The 26292-nt window shown below is 33.6% G+C and overlaps 1 protein-coding gene across 1 annotated transcript in view; it reads right to left on the bottom strand.

The window, feature by feature from the left end:
• The window catches only part of LOC143389283 (uncharacterized), a 98928-nt gene that overhangs the window by 32945 nt on the left and 39691 nt on the right, over positions 1-26292 (bottom strand). The window contains exons 3-7 of the mRNA XM_077108337.1: positions 22473-22603; positions 22143-22316; positions 18963-19069; positions 17787-17924; positions 15278-15342 (exon numbers count right to left, since the gene is read on the bottom strand). Coding sequence (XP_076964452.1) covers positions 15278-15342; positions 17787-17924; positions 18963-19069; positions 22143-22316; positions 22473-22603 — 615 coding nt within the window. The remainder of the gene's footprint in view (positions 1-15277; positions 15343-17786; positions 17925-18962; positions 19070-22142; positions 22317-22472; positions 22604-26292) is intronic.

The following is a 26292-nucleotide window of genomic DNA, read 5'->3' as shown; positions in this document are numbered from 1 at the left end:
TGACAGGTAAGTAATGAATGCATTAACAACACCTATGACTCCTACTTTGTACTTATCAAATGCAAGGAAGAAACAACAGGAACTATAAAAGTTTGATACTTAAAAGTAAATCATTGGTCCCATAATCATAATCCTTAATAAAAGTTGCAAAAATGAAAAAAAAAACATTATTGTTGTCAAATAAAGTAGCATAAATATGTAAGTGTCAAACAAGGAGAGACATGATGGTGAATTAGCGGGAAGTGGATTTCCTCACAGATCCACCATATGGGACTCAGAGAGTGAGAAAACTGCTTCTCTGTGAGGTGGGAGATAAAAGCATGCCACTGATACTCAATACTCAATATTGAACAGAGAGACCTTGAAAACTGGGGAATTTGGGGTATATCAGAAAAAGATGAGAAACAGAGCTGGAGCTTAGGATCTTGATGTGAGTGGGGGAAATCAGTACATTAAGACAAAAAAAGACTGAAAAGTGATGTAGACAAGGGACTAGGGTTGTGGCTCAGTGGTAGAGTATTTGCCTAGCATGCAAGAGGCACTGGTTTCAATCCATGTAAAATAAAATAAAGATACTGTGTCTACCTAAAACTAATTATATATATATATATATATGAAAAGTGCTGCAGACAGTCTTGGAATGCAGAATGTGGGACCAGAAGGTCAAGCTATTCTACTCATTAAACTGTGGCATGAAAGTCATTACCGGTCTGCCTGGAATGTACAGAGAGTTGAAGTTGGAGACATATTTAAACATCTGCACCAACTCAGACTGAGAATTTAGATCCATGTGTTGGGGCTCAGTCCGATATATAAATCTGACAGACACCATCCACAAGACATAAACTGAGCCTAGCAAATCAGGAGAATTTCTGGCATGGACAGTATTTCTCCTGGGGGTAATATTAGACAGATAGGCCAAAGAGAGCCTGTCCTCCTCTCTTCCCTTGACATAGCTGTGCCCAAGACCAGTGGCAGTTGCTTCAAAATCTCAGTGAGCAGAAGTGATGGACCTTGGTGCTTGAGGGCAGACCTAAGGAGGTAAGAAAGAACAGTACCCTGAAAAAACAGTACTGGTAAAGCCTGGCTTCCCTGTACCATGAATGTAGCCCTGGGGAGAAAAGTAGAGTAAAGTCCTAGGTGTGCATTGATTTATTTATGCCCAGTAACTACCCATGAAGTGAAACACATGGGGGCAAAGACAGGAACTCACTGCCTCCCCTGAGAACATATTGTAGAACCTAGCATGACCTATACCCTGGGCATGGAGCTGACAGCACCTTTCACAGCTCCCCATACCATACCATGGAGAACGGAAACTGAGAGATGGAAAGACACTTTGGAAGAGACAGCAAGCACATACTTTCAGTAACAATCCTGTTTTTTTTTTTTTTTAACTTTTTAGTTTTAGTATGTGTACTGATGGATACATGAAGGACATTCAAACACTTGTACATATTTGTTCATGCTTTCTCATTTGTACTATCCTGAAACATATTTATTTTTCCTTACTCTGTTGTTAAGGGTTAAAGTTTTCAATTAGCCTGTTTTGGATTGAGTTTGTGTTCTGTTTCAAACCTTTTATTTCTTTTTGTTTCTATTTCTTTTCTCTTACAAACAGTCAAATTCCGTTATTCTCACTTTACTCTTTATTTCTTTTACTTGTTTTTCCTTCTTCCTCATAAACAATACATCGTATATCAATTTGCTTCTGCCCTACTCACATCCTGAAACTGCTAATTCTTTTCTATCACCATTGCTTTTTTCTTCATAATGAACTCTATTTTTAATTTCTCCCAGAACTCTTGGTTTATAAAACTCCACACACCACCACTAATGCTAAAGCAACAATTAATACAATTGAAGCTATAGAAAACACCTACTCTTTTATTTTATGAAAGACATGTCATGATTACTTACTGTCATTACTGATATAAATTGATACAGTTCTGTTTATTGTGCCAATTAACTTTGTGTGAATATAAAAATTAAGTATGCAATTTAGTTCTATATTTTTTATGCACAGCTGGTTGCAATTATTTGGATCCCCCCCCAACCTGTGAGCCACAAGATATCTACAGGATCACTAGAATTGCACAGAATAGAAGTTTTGTTGCTAGAGATCCATTTTGATACATGAATAGACATACAAACAATATGAACAAGAAAGGGAACAAAGCATCACAAAAAAACCAGAATGACTCAAAATCAGATTCCACAAAAACTACAGTGAAGAAAATATCAGAGAAGGAATTTTGAAAGTTTATATTACAACTGATCTATGAGATAAAAGATAATGTAAAAAGTAAAATCACAGAGAAGACACAAGAAGTAAAATATCAATAAGGAAATAAAAGTTCTAAAGAAAAATCATTCAGAAATTTTCAAAATTCAGAAATCAATAAACCAAATTATAAATGCAATGCAAAGCATCACCAATACACTAGATGACTTATAGGACAAATATTCAGGTAATAAAGAAGTAGTGCATAATCTTGAAAATAAAGTTCATCATGGAGAAAAGATGTTACCAAACCATGAACAGAATTTAAAAATATATATATGGGATAATAAGAAAAGGCCAAATTTAAGATTCACTGTGATAGATGAAGGTATTGAATTTCAAAACAAAAAATGAAAAATCTTTTCAATGAAATAACTGAACATTTCCAAAATCTTAAGAATGAAATGAAAAATCAAACACAGAAGGTATATACAACTCCAAATGTATAGAATTACAACACTCCTATCCACAATAGTATGAAAATGCCTAACACACAGAATAAGTATAGAATTTTACTTATAATAGAATTTTAAAACCTGATAGTGAAAAATGATTGGTCATATTCAGAGGCAAACTGATCCAGATCTCAGCTGATTTTTCAAAGACCCTAAAAGCTAGGAGGTCTGGAAATAATATATACTAAGCTCTGAAAGAAAACAGATTCTGCATAGAATATTAAATTATATCAGATTTTAATATGAGATAAAAACTTCCTATTATGGAAGTTTTTGTTTATTTGTCTATTTTGTTTATTATAACAAAAGTTAAAAAAAATCACAACTAGAAAGCTGGCATTATAAAACCCAATAAATATTTTAATAAGAAAAAATAAAATACACAAATAAAAAACATACAGAAACTAAAACTAACAGAATAGTTAATCAAAGTAGAATCTATTTCAACTTGATAACTAGAAATGAACCAAAATAACAGGAAACATAAATCATCTCTCAATAATAACACTGAATGTTAATGGACTCAACTCATCAACAGACATACACTGGCAGATTGAATTGAAAAAAAAAAGAACCCAACAATAGCCTGTCTCCATGAGACTCACCTCTTAGAAAAATATATACACAGACTAACTGTGAAAGGATGGGGAAAACATATCATTCACATGGATGTTATAAACAAGGTGTATCTATTTTCACATCTGACATAATGGACTTTGAGAAAAAGTTCATCAGAACAGATAAAAAATTCCATTTTCATACTGCTTAATAGAGTAATACAACAGAAAGAAATAATAGTGGTAAACATATATGCTCCAAACTATGAAGCATCTAAGTAATCAAAGAGCTCCTTCTCAATATCAATAATCAAACAGATCACAACACAATAATATTGGGAACTTTAAGATGTGTCTCTCATCACTAGAAAGACCATACCAACAAAAATTAAATATAGAACTAAAATTACAATAAATAATTTAGACTTAACAGAAATGCACAGAATATTTTACTCATCAATGACTGAATACATTTTCTTCTTAGGTGCACAGGGAACATTTTCCAAAATAGACCATATTTTAGTACATAAAGAAACATTTCACAAATACCAAAAATAGCGCTAATGCCTTGAACTCTGTCAGACCATAATGGAATAAAACTAGAAATCAACAAGATGAAAATTTTTAAAAAAACTAACACTAGGAGACTAAATTCACTATTGAATAATGAACAGATAGATGAACAAATCAGAGTTTAAATAAAAAAATTAAATGTAAATGAGAATAGTGATACAATATATAAAAACCCTTGGGACACTATGAAGGCAGTTCTAAGAGAAATTTTTATAGCATTGAGCCATACATTAAAAGAATAGAAAGTTACTGAGTACAATAATCTAATATTATATCTTAAGGACCTAAAGAAAAACACAAAAATCAGCAAAATAAAGGAAATAATAATAATCAAGGAAATTGATAAAATCAAGATGTAAAAACTGAAAAAGAAATGAATCAAAAATTTTTTAAATGAACAAAATTGATAAATATTAACAAAGCTATCCGAGAAAAATAAAAAGTACCAAAACCTCTGATGAAAATGGAAAGATCAGCACAGATACCACTCAAACAGAGTATAAATAGAAGCTATTTTTCAAAATCTATTCCCCAATAAGCTAGAAATTCTAAAAGACATCAGTAAATTCCAGGAGACATGAGCTACCCTAATTTAACCAGAAGTATATAGAAAATTTAAAGATATCAATTTCAAATAATGAGAATAAAAAAGTCATCAAGACCCTATCAACAAAGAAAAGCCTAGGACTAGATGGATGCTCAGCCAATTTCTACCAAACCTTTAAAGAAGAAACAATACCAATCCTTCTCAAATTATTTCTTGAAATTGAAAAAGAGGGAATTCTTCAAATTCATTAAATGAAGCCTATCTCACACTGATATTAAGTTCAGACAAAGATTCATGAAAAAAAAGAAAAATTCAGATTAATATCCTTTATGAACATAGATGCAAAAATCCTCAATAAAATACTGCTAAATCTTATACAAAAATAGATTTCAAAAAATAGTGCACATGACCAAGTAAGTTTCATGCCAGGAATGCAACACTGATTCAACAAATGGAAATCAATAAATGTAATTCATCACACAAATAGATACAGAGATGAGAACGCTTGATTATCAAAATAGATGCAGCATCTATTTTTACATAATACCCCATCCATTCATGCTTTAAACACTAGAAAAAACAGGAATGAAGGAATCATACCTCAACATTGTAAAAGCTATACATGACACACTGAAAGACAACATAATTATAGATGGAGAACAACTACAGAATTTCTTCTAAAAACTGCAATGTGACAAGGATGCCCACTTTCACTACTTCTATTAGTACACAATGCAAGTCTTAGCAAATACAAAATGTAGAGATAATACTCTGCCATCTATTGGATCATAAATGAATAAAACTACAGAAGACCAAATTCATGACTGAATGATAAATAGAGAGCTGAACAAATCAGGTCCTTTAATCTCTTGCCAGAGAATTTGGCAAAGGAATGTAATTAAAAGGATATGAATAGGAAAGGAAGGGCTAAAACGAGCACTGTTTGAAGAAAACATGATTCTATATTAAGAAAATCCCCTCAAAAAATACTCACTAGAAAGCTTCTAGAACATAAATGAATTCATCAAATTGCAGGATACAAAAGTACCTGTTTCTATACTCCAATAAAAGATGAGCTAAACAAGAAATTAGGAAAATTATCCTATTCAAAATAGCATAAAAAACACTTGGGAAACAATCTAACAAAAAAGGTAAAATACCTCTACAATGAAAATTACAGAACACTCAAGAAATAAATTGAGGAAGGTCCTAGGGTATGGAAAGACTTCCCATGTTCTTGGATAGGCAGAATTAATATTGTCAAAATTACCATACTACCAAAAGTGCTATAAAATTTCAATGCAACTCCCTTCCAGAGCCCAGAGATGTTCTTCACAGAAACAGGAAAAGCAATAATGAAATTTACTTAGATAAACAAGAGAGGCAGAATACCCAAAACAATACCTAGCAAGAAAAATGAAGCAGGAGGTATCAAAATATCAGACTTCAAATTACACTACAGAGCTACAAAGACAAAAACCAGTATGGCATTGGCAACAAAACAGGTAAGACCACCAATGAAACAGAAGATAGAGACAAACACACATAAATATAATTACCTCATACTAGACAAAGGCATAAATATCATATACTGGTGCAAAGATAGCCTCTTCTACAAATGGTGCTGAGAAAATTCGAAATCCATATGTAGGAGAATTAAATTGAACACTAATCCTCCCACCATGCACAAAAACTCAACTCAAAGTGGATCAATTACTTAGGTATTAGACCAGAATCCCTGCACCATATAGAAGAATACGTAGGCCCAAAACTCCAACATATCAGCTCAGGAATTGACTTATTAATAAAATCTCTAAAACACAAGAAGTTGTTAGTGGGCCTGACCTTGGATCTACATGGAGGACTGCTCATCTTTCTCATTGTGCAGCAGGGATGTCCTAACATACAACACTATGTTTTGGAACAGAGTATTGTCAGAACACTGGCAAGCACCATTTACCTGCTCCTTTGACAAGAAATTACTCCCCAGTTGGTACAAGGCAGTTGCTAGACTCTTGGTGGCAGGACTCCCATAATATTATGTTTTGTATCCCCTGTGGCCTATCATGACTGCTATACGTAAATTGGAACATAGACACTATGAAAGCTAGTTTTGCTGCATAATATAGCAGAAACAATTATCTGCAACTGTCTTTGGAGGGATTTCTGTATGCCCTCAAGCTCCCAAGAGTAGATGCTGAAAGGGCAGGCCCCTGAACAAAAAGTAAAATCAATTTTCAATGAATGGTGCTCCATCAAACTAAAAAGCTACTTCACGGCAAAGAGAAAAACCCAGAACATGAAAACAGAGCCAACACAATAGGAAAAAATACCTTTGCCACCTGCACCTCAGAAAACACATTAAATTCCAGGATAGATAAAGAAATAATAATAATAATAACAACAACAAAAAAACAGCTTAAAACTAATAATAACACCATCACCACCCACCACCCATTTAATAAATGAGCAAAGAAATTCAACAGGCACTTCACAGAAGAAATACAGATGGTCAACAAATGTATGAAAAAACACATCTACAGAAATTAGAGAAAAGCAGTAAACAGATCAGAGACAGAAAGCTTACAAAGACATTCCAGTGTAGGAGACGGCAAATATGCTCATCTCTTACTTCCAGCTACTTTTTCTATCTTATGTGTGGTACAACCAAAACTTTACTTCCCCTAGGGACAAAAGTGTTGAAAGATGACAACCTTCAGAGTTTATACACTCTTATCCATGCCACATGGTGATAGGGAAATATAGAAAGAAGCACTAGGGAGGTAGCAGCAAGTTGTTATGTAGAAATAGCTGATATGATAAAATATTTAAATAGGCTATGAACTCACTCATGCTTTCAGAATGAGCCAAACATTGTCTCTCCATATAGAAGAAATTCTTTCCCACTTCATTAGAACTATAAAGCAAAACAAAACAATACAACAACAACAAACAAGGCATTTACTCTGAGAGAATCTCCTGGTAGGGCAGAGGAAAGAGCTAAGTGGTAATGTATTGCATAGAATGAAGGAGCTCTGGCTTCAATCCCAACAGTGAAATAAATAATGATGATGCTGCTGACAATGATGGTGATGATGATGATGATGTGGAGGAGGAGGAGTACAAAAGACTTGTACTGTTAAAATTATATAGACTGAGTTTATATTCACCATTCAAAATAAGAGGAGTATTTCAATTCATGCATTCTATTCACATTCTAGTCTTATTTCACATGCCAAGGTAGATGTAAAAGATCTTTTGATGACATTTTTATAAACTATGACTTTGTTAAAAAGTATTTTTTAGTTGTAGTTGGACACAATTTCTTTATTTTATTTATTTTTATGTGGTGCTAAGGAACAAATCCAGTGTTATCATGCGCTAAGTGAGCACTATACTACTGAACCACAACCCCAGCCCAAACTATTATATATTGAGACTTTTAAATTCCATAAAGAAGAGTTTATCTGATCCCAGGAGACCAGGATGGTCCATTTAGTACTGTGTTATACAATATGATGTCAATTTTCTCAATCCTACTCATAAGTGGAAGATGTTTATAGACTCCACACTTCTTCAGCATGCAATCTATATGCCCTCATGTCCTATACTGATGTAAAAAAGTAGTAAAAGTGGAAGACAACAGCTTTAAATGTAGCCCACTCACAGAGAATGTGCCTCAATTTCATGATGTTATGGGTTCAATCACTGGCACCACAAAAGCACTGAGATCTATTTTTTTCAAATATATTTTCCCTTTCCTATTTAATTGTTACCTGAATGATTCATGAACATTTACACATATTCATAATTCTTTTTCTCATTTGTAGTTTTTTTTTGGTACTGGGGATTGACCTTGGGGATATTCAACAACTGAGCCACATCCCATCCCTGCTTTGTATTTTATTGAGAGAAAGGGTCTCACTGTGTTGCTTAGCACCTAGCCATTGCTGAGGCTAGCTTTGAACTCACAATTCTCCTGTCTCAGCCTCCAAAGCTGCTGGGATTATAGGTTTGTACCACTGAACCCAGAGATTTCTAGCATTATTGAAGCAACTTATTTTTCATAGGTCAATATTTTGACCTACCAATAAAGAAAAGTCCACAACTAGATAAATTCTCTGGCAATTCCTACCAAACCCTTAAAGAAAAACTAACACCAATACTCCTCAAATTATTCCATGAAATAGAAAAGGATGAAACACTTCCAAACTCAGTCTATGAAGGAAGAATAACCCTGATACCAAAACCAGACAGAGATACACCAAAGAAATAAATTGGACAAATATGCCCGATGAACATACATGCATCAACTCTTAATGAAATACTGAAAAAAAATACATTTAAAAACATAGTGCACCATGATCAAGTGGGGTTCATCTCAGGGACACAAGGTTGGTTCAACCTATGGAAATCAAAACAGAATTCATTAATAGACTTAAAAAACATAATTATCTCAATAGTTGAAGAAAGAGCATTTGACAGAATACAGCATTCATTCATGTTCAAAATGGTAAAAAAAAAACTGGGGATAATACAAAGGTCACTGAACATCTTATTTCATTTTATTTTATTTTTAAAGAAAGAGTGAGAGAGAGCAAGAAAGAGGGAGAGAGAAAGAATTTTAATATTTTATTTTTTCAGTATTTGGCGGACACAACATTTTTGTCTGTATGTGGTGCTGAGGATCGAACCAGGGCCGCACGCATGCCAGGCGAGCGCGCTACCGCTTGAGCCACATCCCCAGCCTGTCACTGAACATTTTAAAAGCTCTACACCAAAAAACCCAAGACTAACATGATTCCAAATGGAAAAAATGAAACGTTCTTTCTAAAAACTAGAAAAAGACAAGGGGGCCCTCTTTCCCCACTTCTAGTCAACATATGAATATTGAAATTCTAACCAGGGCAGTTTGGAAAAAGAGATTAAAGGGATATGAATATGAAAAGAAGAGCTCAAAATATCCCTATTTGCTGACAACAATATTTTATATGTACAAGACACAAAACTACAAAACAAAATTTTTAAAACTCATAACCACACTCAGCATAGTACAAGGATATAGAATTAACACTCATAAATCAATTATGATCCTGTAACCAAATTATGCATCAGCTGATGAATCACAATGGATTCAAAAAAATTTAAAAAATAAAATAATCAGGAAACAATCTAACAAGTGAAAGACCTCTATTATGCAAATTACCAAACACTAAAGAAAGAAATTGAGGAAGACCGTAGAAGATGGAATATTTCAAATGTTCATGGATTGGCAGAATTAATGTTACCAAAATTGACATACTACAAAAATGCTATAATTTTAATGCAACTCCTATTAAAATGTCAATGATATTTCACAAAGAAATAGAAAAAGCAGTCATAAAATTCACTTGGAAAAACAAGAGGCACAGAATATTCAGAACAATCCTTAGTGAAAAAAAAGTGAAGGAGACAGCAGACATCACAAGATCCGATCTGAAATTATACTATAGTGCTACAAAAATGGCATGTGGCAGAATGTGGCAGAATCAAATTGAACCCCTATCCCTATCCCTACACAAAACTCAAACCTACAAAATGAGAGAAAATCTTTACCACCTGCACCTCAGAACATTAGTCTTCTGGATATATAAAGAATTCAAAACAAACCAGCACAGGAGGTTGAGGATCAAATGTTCAAATCCAGCTTCAACAATGGTGAGGCACTGAGCAACTCTATGTCTAAATAAAATGCAAAACAGAGCTGGGTATGGGGCTCAGTGTTAGAGAACTAGCCTTGCAGGTGTAAGACCATGGGTTTAACCTTCAGCAATACGTCAAAATAAATAAATAAATAATAAACAAGTAAATAAGTAAACTGTGTCCATCTACAACAAAAATAATAAAAATAAAATAAAAATAAAAATAAAACACAGGGCTGGGGATGTGGCTCAATGGTTGACTGCCCCTGAGTTGAATCCCCACTACTTGCCCCCATGAAAAAAAAATCAAAAAACTTAACACACACACAACCCAATATAGTTAATATTCTCTTATAGTGGTCATAAGATGTCAATAAATGTGCAAAGGAACTGAAACCGGTAGTTCACAGAACAAGAAATACAATTGGTGAGCAAATATATTTTTTAAATGCTCAATATCCAACCAGCAGTGTATGAGGGTACCCTTTTCCCGCATCCTCACCAGCACTTGTTGTTTGTCTTCATCATGGCTGCCATTCTTACTGGAGTGTGATAGTATCTTAGGGTAGTTTTAATTTGCATTTCTCTGATTGCTAGAGATGGTGAGCATTTTTTCATATATTTGTTGACTGATTGTATATCCTCTTCTGAGAAGTGTCTGTTCAGGTCCTAGGCCCATTTGTTGATTGGCTTATTTGTGTGTGTGTGTGTGTGTGTGTGTGTGTGTGTGTGTGTGTGTTTAGCTTTTTGAGTTCTTTGTATACCCTAGAGATTAGAGCTCTATCTGATGTGTGAGGGGTAAAAATCTGTTCCCAGGATGTAGCCTCCCTATTCACCTCACATATTATTTCTCTTGCTGAGAAAAAAACATTTTAATTTGAATTCATCCCATTTGTTAATTCTTGGTTTTAACTCTTGTGCTATAGGCATCTTATTAAGGAAGTTGGGGCCTAGCCCCACATGAGGAAGATTAGAGCCTACATTTTCTTCCATTAGATACAGAATCCCTGGTTTAATTCCTAGACCCTTGATACATTTTGAGTTAACTTTTGTGCATGGTGAGAGATAGGGATTCAATTTCATTTTGTTGCATATGGATTTCCAGTTTTACCAACACCATTTGTTGAGGATGCTCTCTTTTCTCCAGTGCATGCTTTTAGCACCTTTGTCTAATATAAGGTAGTTGTAGTTTTGTGGGTTAGTCTCTGTGTCCTCTATCCTGTACCATTGGTCCACCAGCCTGTTTTGGTGCCAGTACCATGCTGTTTTTGTTACTATTGCTCAGTATTATAGTTTAAGATCTGGTATAGTGATACCATCTGTTTCACTCTTCCTGCTTAGAACAGCTTTTGCTATTCTGGGTCTCTTATATTTCCAGATGAATTTCATAATTGCTTTTTCTATTTCTGTGAGAAATGTCATTGGGATTTTGATCAGAATTGCACTGCTGGTGGGATTAGAAATTGGTGCAGCCAATTTGGAAAGTAGTATAGAGATTCCTTGGAAAACTGGGAATGTAATTACCATTTGAACCAGCTATTCTTCTTCTAGGACTATACTTAAAAGACCTAAAAACAGCATACTACAGGGAGTCAGCCACATCAATGTTTATAGTAGCACAATTCACAATAACTAGACTGTAGAGCCAACCTAGATGCTCTTCAATGGATGAATGGATAAAAATATGTAGCATATATACATAATGGAATATTACTCAGCACTAAAAAATAATAAGATCACAGCATTTGCAGGGAAAAGAATGGCATTAGAGCAGATTATGCTAAGTGAATTTAGCCAGTCCCCAAAAAACAAATACCAAATGTCTTCTCTGATATAAGGGGGGTGACTCAAAATGGGGAAGAGAGGAAGAGCATGGGAAGAAGATTACCTATACAAAGGGAAGAGGGGTGGGAGGGAAAAGGAGGGAGAAAGGGAATTGCAGGGATGGTGGAATGAGAGCCTCTCATTGTTATACAAAATACATGTATGAAGATGTGAGAAAAAAAAAAAAGAATAGTGCTACCTTAGATTAAGAAGAGAGAAGTGATGGGAGGGGAGAGGAGACGTTGGAAAGATAGGAAGGATAGTAGAATGAAATAGACATTATTATTATTGGTGTATATATGTGAATGCATGATCAATGTGAATCTACAATCTGTATACTCACAAAAATGAGATATTGTATCTCATGTGGTTCAAATGTATGATATGTCAAGGTCATTGTACTGTCATATGTAACTTAAAAAAATAAAAATTAAAAAGAAATTGTAGTGCAAAAAAAGTACATGTAAAATGGCATAAATTGACATAAACATACTTTAGAGTCAGAGATAAAATTGTGCTTTATATGTGTAATAAGGATTATAGTACATTCCACTATTGTCATGCACTTAAAAAATCATAAAATCAATAAAAAGTAGGAAAAAAAACACAAAAATGCTCAATTTCTCTAGAAATTAGAAAATGCAAATTAAAACCTCATTGATATTCCATTCTTGCTCCAGTCAAAATAGCAACTATCAAGAATACAAGTAACAATAAATGCTGGAGAGAATGTGAGAAAAAAAGTTACACTCATACTTTGTTAGTGAGACTGCAAATTGGTGCAAGTACTCTGGAAAACAGTATGGAGATTCCTCTGAAAATTTGGAATGGAAACACCATTCAACTAGTTATCACCCCAGTTGAATCTTGATTTTATTTGTTGCAATTCAGAAGTCTTGTTGAGGAAATGAGTTCCTAAGTTGAAATGATGGAGAGTGGGGCAAATATATATATATATATATATATATATATATATATATATATATACACACACACACACACACACACACACACACACATACACACACACACACACACACACACATATACATACATACCTATATATATCCAAATGACTTTAAATCAATATACTACAGCCACATCAATGTCTACAGCAGCCCAATTCACAATAGTTAACTAAGGAAACAACCTAGGTGAGCTTCAGCAGATGAAAGGTTAAAGAAAATGTGCTACATATACACAATGGAGTATTTCTTATCCATAAAGAAGAATGAAATTTATGGCATTTGCTGGTAAATGGATGGAACTTGAGAATATTATACTTAGTGAAATAAGCCAATACCAAAAAAACCAAAGGCCAAAAGTTCTCTCTGATCCTAAATAGAATCAGATGTAGCCCATGTATGTAAAAAATACACTGTACTGTCATACATATCTGAAAAAATAAAATAAAACCTGGTGCTGAAATAAAATTAACAATAAGAACAGAGATAAAAAGCTTTAACCTAACACACACATTTAGTAATGGAAAGAGATGACTAAAATTCAGTGGTCTGGACACACTAAAGCAAGACTAGAAATAAATGAAGAAACTCTTACAGAATTATGCAAGTTTGAGATCTTCATTTATGCAGGTTCTCAGCCTAGGTATCTCCCATATATTTGCAGACACTATATTATTGACAAGTATGGAGGAACCACCACAGAAAATGCATTTCAGATACTCTACTGCCTATATCACTATTTCACTAACATGACTCCACTCTCACAACACTGACAAAGAAAGTTGTTACTTAACAGTGCAAGCTGTCACCACTCAGGAGTCACAGAGAAGACACAGAAAACTACAATAGAGACACCATTAGGAAAATAATTCAACATCACACATTTAACCAATAACATAAGATACATCATCCAGGGAAAACAGTTTCCTAAGCAGACACTCAAATAAATGTGGAAAAGATATATATCCCTGAAGACGTACAAATTTCAATATAGAAATATAAGAAAGATAAAAAGCAAGGTAGCATGACTGTTTCATAGTTAATAACCCTAGAAACTATTTCCAAACATAATGCAATATACAAAAATGCCAGAATAAAATTCAAAAAAATGCTAAAATAGTGAATTAATTCAAAGATGAAGCAAAGAAAAACTGAGTAGATTAAGGAAAACAATGCAGGGTATGAAAGAACAATTCAATACAGATTCTGAAAAAGAATCAATTAGAAATCTTGGAAATAAAGAGCTCAATACTTCAAAGAAATATATCCAGATAAAGTTAGACCCATAGACTAGATCAAGTGAAAGAAAAAAATACCAGAGCTTGAAGTTGATGATGAAATATCACATTCAGACAATATCAACAACAATCAAAATAATATTAAACAAATTTCAAAACCACTAGACACAATTCATAGACTATTTTATGAATCACTGGTACACATAATGGAGAAGAGGTACAGGCTACAGGCAATGAAAGCTTTCTCAGTGAATAAAAGAAACTATTTCTTATATCTTGTGAAAGTTATGGACAGCCAGGTATAAGATTTTAGAATACCAAATGGACATGGCCTGAAAAGAACTTCTCCAAATCAAAGTCTATAAAATTACCAAAGGTACACTGAAATCTATAATAAGGGCCAAAGCAATTATAAACACATGAGAAAAATATTAGATTTCTGAGTAGAAATTTTAAGGCCCAGGAAATGGTATATTTCAAACCCCAAATAAAAATGTTAAAAAGAGAAACAAAGACAATAATTGTAAAATGGATGGAAAGGGTTGTCAACATGTTAAGGTGAAAAAATCAGGAACAAACCCCAATTATCACATTCTCTCTGTAACATGTAGAATCTGGGAAGAAAATAAGAATGACTAGAAAATGATGGAGGGAAACATTAAGGAAGAGGGTAGGTAACTGGGGATGAAAAAGGGAGTAGAGGGGAAAATGGAAGTACGGAGAGTGGTCAGGATTCAAGTATTGTATATGTGTGTATAGAAATATCACTGTGAAATTCATAATGTAGGAACTCAATAGGAGCTGATATTAAAAGTTGACAAGAACACCTGGTTTTATAACAAGTCCAATCTGCTATCATGTGACCATATACAAAACAGAATGTATAATTTAAAAATATTCTTACTTCTGCAAAGACATAAAATTTCAGGGTCAAAATTAATGTAAAATTTCTTCAGACAATATCATTTAGATGATAAATTTCTAATAGTTAATTATTAAGATATCCTGGATTCTGTATGAGCAAGAAAGATATAAAAAATATGAATGGAATTTGATCATTATTTTTTCCACTTTTCTTTTGTTGATCAAACTTTCTTACTCTTATTTATACAGGGCATGAACACCAAGAGTAACTCATTTTTTTAAGTCTTACCTGGATTGAAATTTACTGATGTTCTAGATTTTCCTTTCATGTATTGAAGAATTAAATTCCTGTTTCTATATTTGAAAAAAGTAATAAAATTGGTATTTTAATACTCATATGAAAACACTAACCAAATATAATTCAATACTTAATAATATTTTAGATCTAGTATCAGAAATTTTTCATATGCTCTCCTAATCTGTATGCCCTATAAACATTTTGTTAACTTGAAAATTATTTATACAATGTTCTTTTCTGTTTTTTGAGATGGTATTTCATGATGATGATCAGGCTGATCTTAAATACCCTGGCTCAAGCAATTGTCCTGCCTCAGGCTCTTAAGTAGCTGGAGTAAATGCATGTGTCACTGCACACATAATTAAAGAAAAAAAAAAGATGAAACGATCATGAATTGAGAACAAGACAGGTAAATATATTAACTAGTGTAGCTTGAACTCAGAAAATGTCCTGTCTCTGTAAAAAATAGTTTTTTTGTTCTTGCACAACTTCTTTCTCTTAGGCTTAAGGCCTTCTAAAAAATAAGGGTTGTATCACTTTAGTTCACCAGGTTGTTATGGAGATTTACTAAGATAATATTGAAACATGTTAAACAAAATAGTAAAATAATGGCATACTTAACTACTTACAATCTCAACTAGAACTAATGTGTATTTTTCAAGGTTCTAATATTCAAAAGTTAAAATTATTTTAAAAAATGCCTGAGTCCTAATTTTCATGATCAATTGGGCTCTTCTTTGTGCTTTATAACTCAGAGAAAATCAACAATTAATTTATAACTCTATTTATAAATATCTTCTTTAATTAGAGAATATAATCATCCCCTTCTGTGAGACTAATCAATAATAACAAAGGCAAGAAATTAACAAATGCCAAAAACTTGGACTACTACTATTTCTTCTCTACCTAGTTGAACAGAATCAGCAGACAAGTGTAGCTACATTTCCATGTTGATCTCCAACTGACTTGGAACACAAAATTTTCTTCAACACAATGGATACTGAGGAGTCATGATGGGGCTTAGCTCTCCTAGATTCAATGAATCTGCTTAATCTATTCCTTTTGAGGCAGACCTTAATAAATGCTGAAAACTTTAGACAGCGATTCCAACAGATTGGAAATTGGCCATTACTTGGGAAAATTACTAGAAGTGCCAATCTAAAGTTGGCAGTCACCATGGAAAACAGTGAGGTGGAACCCCCTGCAGTCAAAGGAAATCTATTTCAAGGGATGGAAGGTTTGGGGCACAGATCTGTTAGCCAAGATGACAGAAAACTCTGATCTCTTCCAGAGATTACTTGAAGCTTTACTTGAAGCTTTCTAATGGATTTGAATGATTTTATTTTTATGACAGAAAAGACAAAGTCCTAAAAGGATAATGCACCACACAAAGGGTAAGGCTAATATGGGGATTCCACATAAGGTTCCTAAAGGGGGGACAGGGTCAGAGTGCTTAGTATTTGTTGGCCAAAGCTAGAGGCCAAGCTGTCAAAGCAGAGTGCTTCTGCTTGGAAACAACTGTTGAATAAAAAAGCATGAGTGCATGAGAACCAAAAAGATTGTTGTAACTATTGAGTCTAAGTGTAGGGTTACCATGAAGACAGGGATTGGATCAGTCAGGGTATTTTGAAATAAAAGCTATTCACTACCAGACTGCAGAGCCAGGTCTGGCAGAAACACCACAGCAACAGAACTGACAGAGACAAAGGAACAATTTAAAAATCTATTTATTTTCCTCCATCTGACTACAGAATTATCTTCCTTACACTTCAAGGAGATCATTAGGTCCTTGATAAATTAAAGGGGGATGGTAGAATAGCTAACTTCAGCTAAACAGGGAATTTCAAGACCCAAATTGCAAATTATAAAATCATAGGTGTGATACTATCTGTACCTATGAGAAGGGGATATGCTTGAAATGAATTGGATAATGCTGGAAACCCTAAGAATAAAGGTTTACAAAGTCCTAAGATATTAGCTAGTGGTGTATCTCAGTGGTAGGAAAATTTCCCAGCATGCACGAGAAGAAAAAGAAAAAAGAAGGGGAAGAGAGAGGAGAGAACAAACCTTGAAGGTGACTCATGCACACATCACTACTAATTTTTTTTAAATAACTAATCCATTTTAATTATGTATATATGACAGTAGAGTGCAATTTGATTCATTTGACACAACTGCAACAACTTTCATTTCTGATTTCACAAGATGTACCATTGCACCATATATGCAGTCATACCTGTACCAAGGTAATAATGTCTATCTCACTCCACCATCTTTCTTGCCTCCATTACCCCTCCCCTTCCTTCTCTTTGCCCAATCAAAGTATCATCACTGTTTCTTGCCTAGACTTCGAAGGGTTTCCGACTAATGAACTGTCCTAACTCACTACGGTTCCATACATAGTTATGCTATGAAATAAGATGCATATATAAGATGCAACAGGTGTAACTATTGTGGATATACATCTAATGTTGATTGGTATTGTAATATAAATACTTACGCAGTATTTCCTCTAGCAATGGCATAAGACAAGGCAATCTCTCCACAATTATCTGAAGCAGACACATTAACACCACAATGAAGAAGCAGCTCAGCTATTTGTGTTGATTTATGTTCTACAGCCAACATAAGGGCTGTTCTAAAATAAGAGAGATAACTTCAAATTTAGGTATTTTAATAAATTTAGTTAAAAAGCCATTGTAATACATTTTACCAATTTGACATTTATCTTTACATACACTAACAGACACATACATCTTGGAAGATCAAATCTTTATCTTTCTAAATCATTTGTAAGTCTAAAAGGAAAACAAACACATAAAAAATAAATCACGTGTCCCAAAAGGGGAGAGTTACAAACTTAAAATCCTTCAATGAACAATAATTATGATGAGGTCATTCATCTGAAGTTGGCAAAGATTTCAATGAATAAAGCTCCATTTCTTTCTTAGGGTGATGTAATATATTGTAACTCACAGTCAGCCAAAGGTCAAGGAGTAAAAAAGGTATTTGCAGGTATAACATAATAACAGTAGCACTGGTGATAATAATAATAATTGTTGCTTCAGTCCTTCACTCTGAGAAGCATTTGCCAGGCATTGAAATCAATGCTACATGTATAATCTTGCAAACAGATTTCAAGCATATGTTACACTCTTTTTCATTATAAATGTTCAAAATTTGTTAAGACTAATTAGACGTCATTTAGGAAAAATCTGAAATCAATATTCTACAAATTAAGTAATTTAAATCAAATAGTCATATAAAGGAAAAAATAATTTTCAATATTTATTTATACTCAACACAGCATTTCCAAAAGAAAACTATACCAGGAGAAGATGAAATATTTCAGAAAATTTAAAAAGTTCAATACTGAATAAAAGCACAAACTAAAAGTCTATATTTTACAAAACATGAAAACTCTAGCTAACATAATGTGATCAACAAAATCAAATAGTAATCATCAGCCAATAATTATAAGGGCATATGAATCATACTACATACTCTTATTTATGCTGCTCAGTTTGAATAATTGCTTTTCTCCTTAATTTTAGTTTATGTTCAAAAATTTCACTCTATTCCAATAATTATGTCATTCCCATTAATTTAATATTTTTAACTTGAGTGATTTTACTACAATATTAACATTTTTCCAAAAAAATATAAAGTACTATACCTTCCGTTATCATCAACTGCATGAACGTTTGCTTTATTCTTAATAAAAAATTCTACCATCATCTGTCTGTTTTTCTTTATGGCGAGTAAAAGTGGTGTTTGGCCACTCTGAAAAACAACAAATATAGTTTATTCACAAATTACTACTTTTCAACTGAAGTTAACCTTACAAAATACTGTATGAACATAAGCATATAATAATAATGTAAATTACGAGTAGCCACTCTCTTCTCTTCCCATTCTGCTTCCATACATGCTGCTCTTTCATTTTGAGATGCCTCTCCTCTGCCTAGAGTGGCCACATGAACTCCAGCATTTCTAAAACTGCTTCATACATTTACTGTTTCCATGGATCTTTGCCGCTGTCAAGCATTCATCACGGCATCTTGGAGTTATGTAACATGCACCCTCCTCAACCAAGAGCATCTTGAGGACATAAACTGTATTTTATATCCCAATATCCCCATTCTCTAATACATATTAGTAAAGGATATAAGTATTATATTTCATTAACAAGCCAAATTCTCAATTCACTAGTAGGGTGTATCAATCATATTCTGAAGAACATCTACTTTTCCAGAAATACCAAACTGCATAGAAAAGATTCCTTGTTTTACTGTTAGAGAAAATTTACACAACTGTGCATGGTATGTCCAGTAGTACAGAAATAGCCTTACCATTGCTTAACACCTACTTGACAATGATTTTTCATTGTAGATATAAACATGTGGACAATTGAAGTTACAGGAATATATTTCTGAGAGCTTTCCAGCAACATGGAAGTTTTCTCCATGTTATACAAGTCCACTTGATTCTTTTTTATTTATGAAATCAGAATCCCAGATTCCAATGTAAGGAATTTCTGCTTAAAATTGATAGTCTGAGTAAACTATGTTGCTTTTTCATAATTGTTCCTGTGTCTTCTCTTATTATAAGATGAGATATTTATCTTACATGTCAGAAAGTTCAATACAAAAATATATTATTTTTATGCAACTGGAAAAAATTTTGCCAACTAATCCACTGAGACGGGATTAACAAAGAGAAATAACCAACTCAAAAAAAAAAAAAAAACTAACACAGAGCTGGGATTATGGCTCAGTGGTAGAGCACTCACATAGCACATGTGAAGCCCTGGGTTTAATTCTCAGCAGCACATAAAATAAATAAAATCAATGTATTGTGTTCAATAATAATTAAAATATAAATATTTTTAAAAACTCCAAATAAACAAAAAAACCACCCAGTCAATAACTGAGCAAAAGAACTAAACAGAAATTTCTCAAAAGAAACACAAATGTCCAAACTATATATGAAAAAGTCTTCTACATCTCTAGCAATTATGTTAATGCAAATAAAAACTACACTAAGACTTTATCTTACTCCAGCCACAATGGTAATTATCAAGAACACGAACAGTAATATATACTGGTAAGAATGTGGGGCTGGGGATGTTACTCAAGTGGTAGCACACTCGCCAGGCATGCATGTGGCCCGGGTTCCTGTTGGTGGGACAACATACTAGTAAAACCACCCTGGAAAACAGTTTGGAGATTCCCCAAAATCTAAGAAGGGAACCACAACATGAAACAGCTATCCCATGCCTCAGTATTTTCCCAAAATTAGTAAAACAAAATTTTACATGTAACTGTATATTAATGCAGTCACATGTGTGTTTACAGTAACACAATTCACAACAGGTAAATTATGAAATTAACCCAAGTGCCTGTGAATGGATGAGAGGATTAAGAAATTGTGGTGCACATACATACAATGGAGTATTACTCAGCCATAAAAATGCATTATGTCATTTGTTGGTAAATGAGTTGGTATCCAAGAATATCATGCTAAGTGAAATAAGTCAAATAAGAAACTCAAAGGTCAAATGTTTCATATGTGGAAGCTGGAGTTAATTAAAGAAAAGGAAATGAAGAACAGAATATCAAAAGATGTAAAGAAGATCATTAGTAAAGAAAAAGAAGATTGAGAGGCACAGAGAGAATGAAAAAGGGAAGACAATGAAGAAGGAAATCTTTAAAATTCATGTTATATGCAAACATAAATATACCACAGGGAATTGCACCCTTATGTATATGTAAAAAGAATCAACCAAATATAAATAAATAGGTGAAAGGAGGTCCAGGAGAATAGGAGGGGGAGAACGGAGGAGAAGGGGTAGACAGATGGAAAAGAGGGAATCAAGGACTCAACTGGAATTCCATGCATTAAGATTTTGGGGGAATGAATTCAACTACTGTGTAAAACTATAAACTCTTAATAAAAATAACATTGAAAATGTATTCTCACTTGTAATGACAATCCTGGTAACATAATGCTTGCTTATTTTCCAAAATTCTTTTTACTCTCATCCACTTTAATTGCTACTTAAAGTTACTTATAATTTTAGGCAAAATTTAATTCAGAAATTTTGTGTATCATCAAGATTTATGTTGATCTACACAGATTACTTGTAGCATCATGAAAGATACTAAATACTGGCATTTTTAAGGAACAAAGCTGAAGACTGATACATAGTACAGCTGGCGAAATCCATGAGTTATCTACTTCTAGCAATAATTTATCTATTCTAGCAATGAGTGACCTAATCAGCCTTTCAAAAATTCCAGTGGGAACATGATTTTTATAGTATATATATAGAAAACTATTTAACTGCCAATCTCTAATTTCAAAAATTTAATCCCATTTGAAAGAGATTCATAATATATTATGTAGTCCATATTCTTATATACCAGTAGAAACCACCATGAAAGCTTTATCACACTATATTAAAAAAGAGGAGTTATAACCTCATTTATAGAGGTAAAGTAGGTGATTGGAGTAAGTGCTGCAGTTGCCAGTAGCAAACTGAAGAACATGTGTGCCCAGCATGTGGGAGCAAACCATGCACACCACACCACACAGTACTATGGCTCAAGGGGACCGCATCAGGTTCTTTCACAGAAGCTTGAAGTTCAGAATTCTGCATCAACTGAGGGAGACAAACCAAATACACACATGAGCTACAAAATAAGGAGGAAGAATACGAGGAGAACTTCCAACATTTGCTAGTATTTTAATAAAAAGAAAATTTGCCTATAATCAGTATTTTTTAACATGCATTACTGTTAATTTTAAGAAACATTTTAAATATTTTTAAAATAATGGTGATTGATGTATATACCGTGTTTTTGGCTTCAATATCTGCATTGGATGAAAGCAGTTTTTTTGCTATTAATGTGTTCCTATAAAATATAACATAGTGGAGCGGAGTTTCACCCTTGTTGTTGTGAACATTTGGATTGGCACCATGTTCTAGAAGAATAATTGCACATTCCTCTTCCTCATATTGTAGGGCCTGTTGGTTTTAACCAAGAAATAGATTATAAATTTTGGAAATCCAAGAAAAATATTTCACGTTTTACTCATTAGTTATAGCTAAATGGCATTAACCAATTTTTCTTCTAAGCATTTCATCAAATTCATTTCCTGCAAAACCACTGGCTATATCTACCTTCATCAATGGTGTGTTGCCATCACTGTCACACAAGTCGATGCTACATTTCCTCTTCACTAGAAGAGCCACCACTGCTGGATTGCCATAGGCACAGGCATAATGTAGAGGGGTTCTGTGCAAGTAAGAAGCTTTATTAGGAATTCATAAGGTACCTTTTGAAATATACTACTATTTATGCAATTATAAACATTAAAAAGCTCATAATTCCTCTATTTTCTTATGAAGAAGGTACACTATTTAGTAGCTGTCATTACTTATTTTATTAATGAATGATCAGCCTACGCCACTGACATTTTCTTCTTATTTCTTGTTTCTGATACTGCTGGGGATTGCACCCTGGGTTACTGAACTACTGAGTCATATCCTAAGCACATTTTTATTATATAAACAATTTTGATGCAGGGTCTCACTAAGTTGCCCACTGTGGTCTTAAACTTCCAATGCTCTTGCTTCAGCATCTTAAGTAAATGGAATCATGGGTATGTGCGACTGTGACTGGTTCCATTGATTTTACTTATTTTTGTTTGCTTTGTTTTCATATTGCTGGGGATGGAACCCAGGCCTGAAACATTCTAGGTAAGGAAGGGCTCTACCACAGAACCACATCCCCAGAGCAGAGTAGCCCACTTGCCTAGAAAGAAGATGGACTTGAGATTTAGCTCATCTTCAGTTTGAATTCTACTTTAGGCTCTGTGATGTACTAGTTATCCCACAGTCTTACTCTCCCTCAATTTCCTAAAAAGTAAGGATTAAAATTTTGAGTATCTCCCTGGATACTACCAGGATGCTTAATGGAGAATCTATGTAAAACATCTGAAGAGTTTGTAGCACAAGCAACAGCTCCATAATTGGTAGCTATTGTAATCAATATTATTGCTTTTTATCAACTAAGAGTATTTCAATTAATAAGTTAGTAGTATTGTAGTGATTTTTAAAAATATATTTTAAAAACTATGTATTTCAATGAGTCTAAGATGATTTTTTTTCTTATCATTTTAACAACACTGACAATGGAATCCCACCAATAATTCGGGCTGCATTACAACTATAATTGGCAGCATTTAATTTTTTCTTCATAAACAAAATAAAGAACCATCATAATTCATGGTGCCTTACCTTAAGTGAAATGTGAGACAAACAATAGATTTATGGCAGTTCTCATGACATGGATGGCATTTAAATTCAGTTTTAAAAGTATGAAAGGTAAAGTAGGCTGAATAACAACAATAAAAGGCCAAACCGAAAGCAAACTTAATGCCAAAAAAAAAGAACCTAAATGAATTAGTATGGTTAAATTAATTCAGTATTTATATATATGGGATTTATATATGAATCAGGTATTTTCAATGTTCAGTATTTAATACTGTCTTAATTTTTCACAAGGGACGTTTACAATTTCTTACCTCCATGAATGCATGATTGAAAAGGAGGAAGAACTGTTTCATTTGAAATTGAGTCCTATCACTTCAGTTTTAATTAACTAGTAACACCTAGAAAGTTTTTATGTAAGAGTTCTCTGAGATAGTAGAATATGTCAAATACAAAATAAGTAGCTGTGCATTTCTTGCGCATTAAAAACATACTCATTTTATGAGTACAAATGAATAGAATTAAAGAATAATTCTTTAATACTTTATAAAAGTTTCACTTAAAAATACTAAAGTTGAGAAGTTTAGTATTTTTATGTGAAACTTTTATAAAGTAAAGCACTACTTTTTCAGTAGTAATAATCTTTTATACTTGCTCTCTTCTATTCTCACCAAAACAAAATTAATAACTTATAATTGCATATTTAAAGTAAAATATACATATGAGAAATGTATGTGTAGTAATATCTACAACAGATGAAATGCACTATAGGATATCTATATAGAAATGTAATAGAAGAAAATATAAATGCTTTCTTCATGTTGGCAAAGGTGTTCTAAGAAATAATGAATTTGAAAGAAGACTTCTTTTTTTCCTACCTCTCTTTTTAAAATTTATTATGTTGTTGATGATGACAATGTTATTGTTGTTGTTTTGCTGGGGATTGCACCCTTACCCTTTGCTTTGCCATGCAAAATGTGCTCTAACACTGAGCTACATTTCCAACCTTGGAATTCTAATTTAAATCAGATAAAATACTCTAATTTTACAGATGCTCAAGTGATAGTGACATATGAACATAGAAAAAATATTTATGTCCTTGGCAATAGAAGGAATTTAAGTCTAACAAATGAAATAAATTTCTCAGCTACAATATTTTGAAGATGAAGAGTAGTGGTATTGGGCTGTTGATTATGGCTTGAGCTGTTTATTGCTCCTCAAATAGATGATTTAATGATAATTTCTGTGCCACATTTAAAACTGTGCATGCCACTACCTACCAATTTCATTTTACTCTTCTTCCAGATATTTGAGTATTCTTTTTATCCTGTTCCAGTCACTTATCATTTGGTCATTGGCAAACAAGTAATTTGTGAAAGTTAATAATGTATTCTGATACACAGAATGGCAAGTCTTTGTTCATTGCAAACATTTTCTTAGTGTCATCATGACCCTAAATGACTGTGTGTGGAACTAAAAAAAGGTACTGATATTTTGTTTTTTGTGAAACTGATAACCACAGAGAGCGCTCACATTTGGGGTCAAAGAGTATTCTATTGCACAAACCACAAGCAGGGCCTACCTTTGATACTCTTATTCCCTTCAGAACAGAGTAGGGCAAGCTACATTAGAGCAGCAGCAGGCAGCTCTGTACAGACTAGGCATCCTTTGTGTGCTACTCCCTTGGCCCTGGTGACTGAGAGCCTGCACTGCCTAGATGCTCTCAACCAATGCTCTACTCTCCATGCTTGAACAGATACACAGTAATGGATAACTACAAGAAAGGATACTGGAACAGTGGAATTAGCAATTTTGGAATTTTGTGCGAGAATCTTTTGGCAAATGCTTTTTTACTTTAGTCTAAAGTGATAACAAAATTGAAATAGCATGCTGTGTTTGTTGTTTTGGAAAATGTGAAAGCTGCCAGTGAACTCAAGTGTCCTCTGTGGAAAGGTAGTTAAAGGTAGTTAACTTCACTAACTGAAGTTAATGAAGTATTTGCAGAAAATTCAGGGCTTGTCAAGACTGTTGTTATGAAAATGGTTTGATGATCAAGATGACACCGAGTTATCCTAAGAATTTGATAAATTAGTGAGTGAAGCATGTGAGAAATAAGTAAAATCTTATTTTAGTGTACCCCTAAATATACTAGTGTGAAGGAATTTTAAAAATTAAAAAAGAAGAAAGAACAAGGAGCCATCTTCCCAATTCAGAGTTCTTGTGAGGCTCTCAGGACACAACATTTTTCAATGCTTTTGAAAATGTGTACTTTAAAAGATGTTGTGTGTATTTTTTTTTTTAAATCAGTGACCTTATAGGGAAATTTTAAGTGTCTGGGAAACCAGTTAAAAATTTGGTTTTGTTTAGCTGCCCATTAGATGTCCTGGGTACGGAACTTCCAAGGTGTGCAGGTCCTGGATATTGAGGACTCCACAGGATATTAAAGTCAAATATTCTGGTGAAAGGAGAACTGGTATCCTTTCTGCTCTGCTCCTATTGGCACAGCCTGGATGGTGCAGGCTTCAATTCCATCAGCCCATTGGTCCCTTACCCCTCATTCCCTGGCCTCCCAGACCCTATTACCTATTTTTATGATCGGTGCTATCAATATGACATCCACGTCCCAGATAACGTTTAATTCTTCCCAATTCACAATTTTTGGCAGCCTGGTGGATCTTCCCAAGAGGGTTATATCCGAAAAACTTGACTCCCAGGCTTATATAAACAA

This window comes from Callospermophilus lateralis, unplaced genomic scaffold (genome assembly GCF_048772815.1).
Source record: "Callospermophilus lateralis isolate mCalLat2 unplaced genomic scaffold, mCalLat2.hap1 Scaffold_530, whole genome shotgun sequence".
Lineage (NCBI taxonomy): Eukaryota > Metazoa > Chordata > Mammalia > Rodentia > Sciuridae > Callospermophilus > Callospermophilus lateralis.
Note: the sequence above shows the minus strand (reverse complement) of the source record. Positions and strands in the feature narration are given on the sequence as shown.